Source organism: Nannospalax galili, unplaced genomic scaffold (assembly GCF_000622305.1).
Source record: "Nannospalax galili isolate Female #2095 unplaced genomic scaffold, S.galili_v1.0 scaffold1463, whole genome shotgun sequence".
Classification (NCBI taxonomy): domain Eukaryota; kingdom Metazoa; phylum Chordata; class Mammalia; order Rodentia; family Spalacidae; genus Nannospalax; species Nannospalax galili.
In genome coordinates this window covers 517443-523080 of record NW_008349596.1, presented here as the reverse complement: position 1 = coordinate 523080, position 5638 = coordinate 517443, and the positions used below count along the sequence as shown (strand labels likewise).

Sequence of the window (5638 nt, the reverse complement as noted above, 5' to 3'; positions counted from 1 at the left end):
CCTCACTGACCAAATAAAGCCATATACATAAATCATATACAAAACAAGTTGAGTAATGGAGGACTTAAAAGTCTTGGAACCAAAAGGGGTCACAAACTCTTTTAACTTTTTCCTTCCCACAAGAGTCTAGCTTGTTTTCTTACTTGAAAACTGAACATAATCACTGATGTTTATCTTTGGAAGGAGCTTCTTGTGTGACAGACACAATTTTTAAGTGTCACTAAAAATCTAGCATTTCAGAGAAAACAGAAACCAATAGTCCAGCCTGTTCCTTCTAGCTCACTAAATTAAAATGTCGTAACATGTTATTAAGTTTTTTTTTTTTAAGTGCATCGAATGGGCTATTAATGAAAAAAAAAAAAAAAGGATACCTCCCCCAAGTTACAGGACCACCCCTAATGAAAATGCATTCAATGACATATCCACTGTTGATGTCTGACTGAAAACCTGCAGGAAGTCTGGGTCTACTTTAGTCTTGAACTCTTCAAAAGTTCAACTTCCTTTCACAGAATTCTTCTAAGCCATAGGTCAATAGAATAAAACCTGCATCCTCCAGGACCTTTTTACTGTGGTGACAGCAGTTGTAAAATGCACTCCTGACTTCCCACCTTGAGTAACTTCAGCTTCTTATACTGAATCTCCCCACCTCAGCCGTGAGTGCTTTCCCAAATGCAGACCATTTTCTTTCTGTTTATCCCCCTTGTCTTCCGTGCACTGTCCTGTGGCCCAAGATGGCTGTTACTAGAAATCTTCCCGAAGAGCAGCTCCAGGTTGGCTCGGGTCTGTTCAGTGTAGTCACTAGTTTCTTTCCAGCCCCCTCTTGTAGAGGGCCTGGCTTTCCTGCCAGTGGAAAAACAAACAAGTGCTTCCCAGCTGAACTCCTGCGCAGCCCCTATCTGTGTCCCATGTCCTGCTGCCCTTTCCCTAGTTTCTAGCACCTCTTTCTACCAGAATTGCCTCTTTGTTCTGCAAGTCTTTTATCTGTTATTCTCCTGTTACAGTCAAACCCCAACCCCAACCCCACACATCCTTTAGTAGAGTGATTAACATAATAGCCATCCTAAGCTCATTGTAAAAAAGGCCTCAGAAAATTTTGTTCAGTGCTCCCAATTTTATTTTTATTTAATGCTAAAAGTTAAAGGAAAAAAAAAGTACTGTAAATCTGACAAAGGACAGAATGCAGGTGATATTTCCATAGCGTGACTTAAAATATAATAATGTTGACAGCTAAGATTACACTTACTTCAGTTGACATGAGTTTCATCATATATAGAAAAAAATTATCACCTTCAACTTAAAAAAAAAAGCAAAGGTTAAAAGGTGGCACACTTTTAAAATACTTGGTGGCCAAGGAATATAGTAAAAGTTGTAAACCATGTGTCTGTTCTTGTAACTTTAAACGTGAGGCCACATGAAAGACGGTACAACTGTTAAATTCTACCAATTGTTAAAGCAAAAAAAGGAAAGCTTCGACACCCCATCCCCTAATATTCTGAGTATTTTAAAAGCACGGCTGGAATAGTATGGGAAACCTGACACTGTCCATGGACAGTTAAGTAGCTTTCTGACAAATCTATTCAGCTGTGGGGAACTGTCATTAGGGACCACAAACCATCAACCAGGCCCCCAGATCAGCACTCTGGCCACCCAGGGCCAAGCAGACAGATGTACACAGGTCTTGACCCTCAAAATACAGCCCTCTAAAACTGTTCAAGTTCTGTCTCCCTTACCACTATCATAGAGAAGCCACAGGTGGCCTTTACCACAGCTGGACAAACTTCTCTGACTCGGCAGGATGGTTCTTTATTAATCTTTTGGACAGCCTATCTGTGTTGAGATTGCAAGATACAGATAGCCACCGCAAATTAGGTCAAATGACTGATCTAGTTGTAACATCTATGAGGTCAAATTCCAGTTTATAATAAAGTGCTTAGAAACACATTTCTACAACAGACCATAATAGTTGGGTTCTTCACAAATGTCTTTATGGGCATGTGAAATGGACTCTGCTTTCTCCATGTATTCATTCGCCTCTGAGAGACCAGTCTGATATGAGTCACAGATACGTCAGTTAAAAAAAGTGTAACGACGAACTGGTTCACCATGCAACTCTACTATAACAATGACTGGTAACGTGAACTCGCACAGTGCGAGTACGTGCACGCATGAAAAACATGACAAAAAATACTGTATTTGGTGCACTATCACTGGTTTTCAAGTTTAGTAACGTGACCACTAAAAACAAAAAACAAACCTTTGGACAATAAAAAAAAGACAAAGATGTAACTAAAAAGTAATCCCAAGGTGGTAATAACCTATTTCCAAATTAAAACAGAAGCTAAGCTGTGAACAATACACAAACTACAGTGGACTTAGAAGCCATGATTGAGCCTGTGAGGCCATCTCACAAACACCTGAGTGGAAGGGTTTAGGGTAATGTTCCTGTCCGTGTTGAACCAGCACAGAACAAAAAAAAAAAAAACCCAGCATCACTGACGGACAACTACTTCTAATAACTGATGATTTATTGGTTTTAATTAAAAAAAAGAATCACTTCACCAATGTAAAATAGTGATCAAGAAAATTAGTTTACAAAAAGCTTCTAAAAATAGTTTGAGAGGTGGGGCTTGCCTATTATGTAAAGCCTTTATTTCCAGAACAGTATTATTCACTTGGTATTTCAAACACCTGTAAGAAGGAAACTGCAGGCTTCCTCTACCCACACAGGGTGTCACTGATATGCCCACAGGGCATCCTGGCAGCACCCAGGGCTGGTCCTGTCAATGTACCATACTGTATGGAGCACCGGCCATGACAGGAGCGTTGGGCAGCCACAGTCAAGGGCTGCAAGGTGACAGGGAAAAGACAACAACAAAACGGGAGAAAACCCAGAACACAGAAAAGAAACCGATCCCAGTCTCCAAGTTCACCTGGCCTGCAATGACAGCGACAGAGCTCTAGTGTTCGAAAGGCTGAATGGCGCTGCAGAGCCAGGCTCTGCTGGAGGACGTCCGGCGGTGCCATCTTATTTGCACACCACCCCTTACAACCGCTTCCACCAAAGGGCATGCAACTTGCAATCTTACAACTGGTCATGTGGGCAGAGTAACAGTGGCAACTTTGCCTTAAATTTAAAACAAACAAAAACTCCCCCAGAACCCAATCCTGCAAACCCTTCAGCAGCGCCTCTCAGACTATCACTATTGCAAGAACTGAACCATAAAAACAAAATAGATTCAAACCCTACTTTCCTCTGGGAGGGCCTGCTTGGGCACGTCAGGTGACACTTCCCAGCAGCATGGCACGCCCTCTTGACAACAGTGCCCCCTTCACGCCTTTCCTTCTCTACCAACTGGCCTCCAGCCCAGGGGGCTGGCAATGAGGAATGTCAGTAAGGCAATCTTACAACGGCAGAAAATGTATTTGGCTTTTTTTTCTTTTTAAAATAAGTGCATACAAATACAGCTAGAGGCATTTGTCTACCAAGTGCTCTAAAAAAAGCAGCCAAGTCACAGCCTACATAGACCGGTAACTGTAACCAGGATAGTAAAGCAAAGACAGGCTAATAACGTTAACAAAAGAAGAAAATGCCTTTATAAGTACATACCTTTTGTCGTCAAAAAATATAGAAACACTATGTATTCAAAAAAAATCAAAATTATACAGCCATGTTTATGAAGTCTACGTTTCCCTTGTCTTGGATATATATATATATATTTATATATATGATTTACATACAGTCCAAGCAGTTTTGGTTAAGAGTAAGCATGAGCTTTTCTCAAGAGGAAAGTCACGAGTCTCTCTCCTTCTTCACTTTCACGTCGCCCGCGAGGATGGTGGCGATCTCTCCTTGCATGAAGGCCCAGGGAACATTGGAGCCCACCAGAGGGCACTTCTCCCCGCTGGGACAGTAGACCTCTCCGCTAGCCCCCTGCTGTTTGATGCTTTGTCTGGAGCAAGGAAAGCAGAATTTGTGCGAAGGCACCGAAGGGCACTGCACAAAGTGGGTGTCCTCGAGCCTCTCGTGGCACAGGGTGCAGCACAGGGGGGCACTGGCTGCCAGAGAGGAGTCTGGGAGGCTGGCAGGGTGCACCGACTCCAGTCCTCCTGTGCTGCCGGTGCCCTGGCCCCCCACCTCTCTGGGGCCAAGCCTTCTTTGGTTCATAGAGGACGGAGAGGGTGGACTGCTGCTATTCCTCCGGGTGGTGGAGTGAACCTGGCTGGCATCTTTCGAGGCATGACTGCCCCCGGCATTGTCTGCTACTAGGATCAGGGCTGCCATGGGGGACTGGCCGTTCTGAGCCGCTTCAGGCGGTGTGGTCCGGTTGGAATGAGGAGAGGCAGTAGGGGGTGGTGGGGACACAAAAGAGGATGTGGGGGTGATGGGGATCTTGAGCCCTTCTGTGGAAGTGGACAGCCACGGCTGGGCCTCACCATTCATCTTAGGAGGCCCGACTTCCCCTTCCGGTTCTGGGGAAGGTTTCCTTTTCCTTGCTGTTCTTGCAACTGGAGAAAAGAGAGGCATGGAAGAAAAGGCAAGTAAGTGAAAATACTCTCGAAGGAGACCTCTGGGTACGAGGTTCCGGAATCTCACCTCCATACAAGTTTTGCGCGCAGCTGCTAACCCTGCGGCTGGCAGGGGGACTGAGCCTTGCACACCAGTTCCAAAGGAAGCCAAATGGCAGAAGGCAGGCCTGCCTGGCTCCCCCCCCCCACCGCATGTGACCGCTAACGTCCCCGACAAGTTAAAAGGTGACTGCTGCCCTCATGCTCCCGTCCAAGAATGTGCTGGGAAAGGAAAACCCCAAGTGTCTGCCTATCAGCCCGCTCTGACTCATCCCCGTTGTGCTGGTTCAGCACAAGAACCACGTTGCCACCGAGCGCAGGTTCCGCCTCGGGTGGACCAGGAAGTTGGCTGGCTGTTGTCTCTGGACTGGGGCAGTATGGTGCACACACACCCCAGCCTGACCTCGTGCCCCCTCGAGCCCTTACACCCCTGGCTCCACAGCCGCCCCTACCTGCTTTAGACCCGTTGGCCCCGTTGGCCTCGAAACCCAACAACCTGCCTGCAGTCAGGGCCGGCTCCTTCTTGAACTTGCTCTCGAAGGGCCCCGAGTGGCCGTGTTGGTGCAGCGCCAGCAGCGTGTCGCGCACCGTCTTGGGCCTGTTCGCCCAGTCCTGGTCTCCGGGTCCGCGGCCTTTGCCCGCGCCCTCGGCGCTCAGCTCTCCGCCTCCACTCGCGCTGGATAGGCTGTCCGCCGGGCTACGGTGCGCCGGCGGCGGCGGCTGTTTCTCCTTGGTCGCCGCCTCGCGGGGCTCGTGGTCCACCGCCGCGCTGCTGGACACAGACGCAGGCCGCTTGTGCGCGCTCAGCTCGGCGGGCTGCGCGCCCAGGCCCGAGGCCCCGCTCACTGCGGCCAACGAGGCGGCGGCGCGGCTGCTCAGCCCGAGCGCGGCGGGCAGCGGGGCAGCAGAGCCGTTCATGAGCGGCACCAGGGTGGGCGGCACGGCATGGGCGCGCCGCGGGTTCGGGCTCTGGCGGTTCAACTCTGGCGGCTCCTCCAACTTGGAGAAGCCGTTGGGCACCAAGATGCCGTTCACCGGGGCGGGCTGCGGCGTGGGCGGCTGCGGGAGCCCC

General features: G+C 48.7%; 1 protein-coding gene across 1 annotated transcript in view; it reads right to left on the bottom strand.

Annotated features, from left to right (window-relative positions):
* Positions 1-2507: 2507 nt before the first annotated feature.
* Positions 2508-5638, bottom strand: part of Irf2bp2 (interferon regulatory factor 2 binding protein 2) — a 3764-nt gene continuing 633 nt past the window's right edge. Inside the window, exons 2-3 of the mRNA XM_017801644.2 lie at positions 5019-5637; positions 2508-4506 (exon numbers count right to left, since the gene is read on the bottom strand). Coding sequence (XP_017657133.1) covers positions 3791-4506; positions 5019-5637 — 1335 coding nt within the window. The 3' untranslated portion in view covers positions 2508-3790. The remainder of the gene's footprint in view (positions 4507-5018; position 5638) is intronic.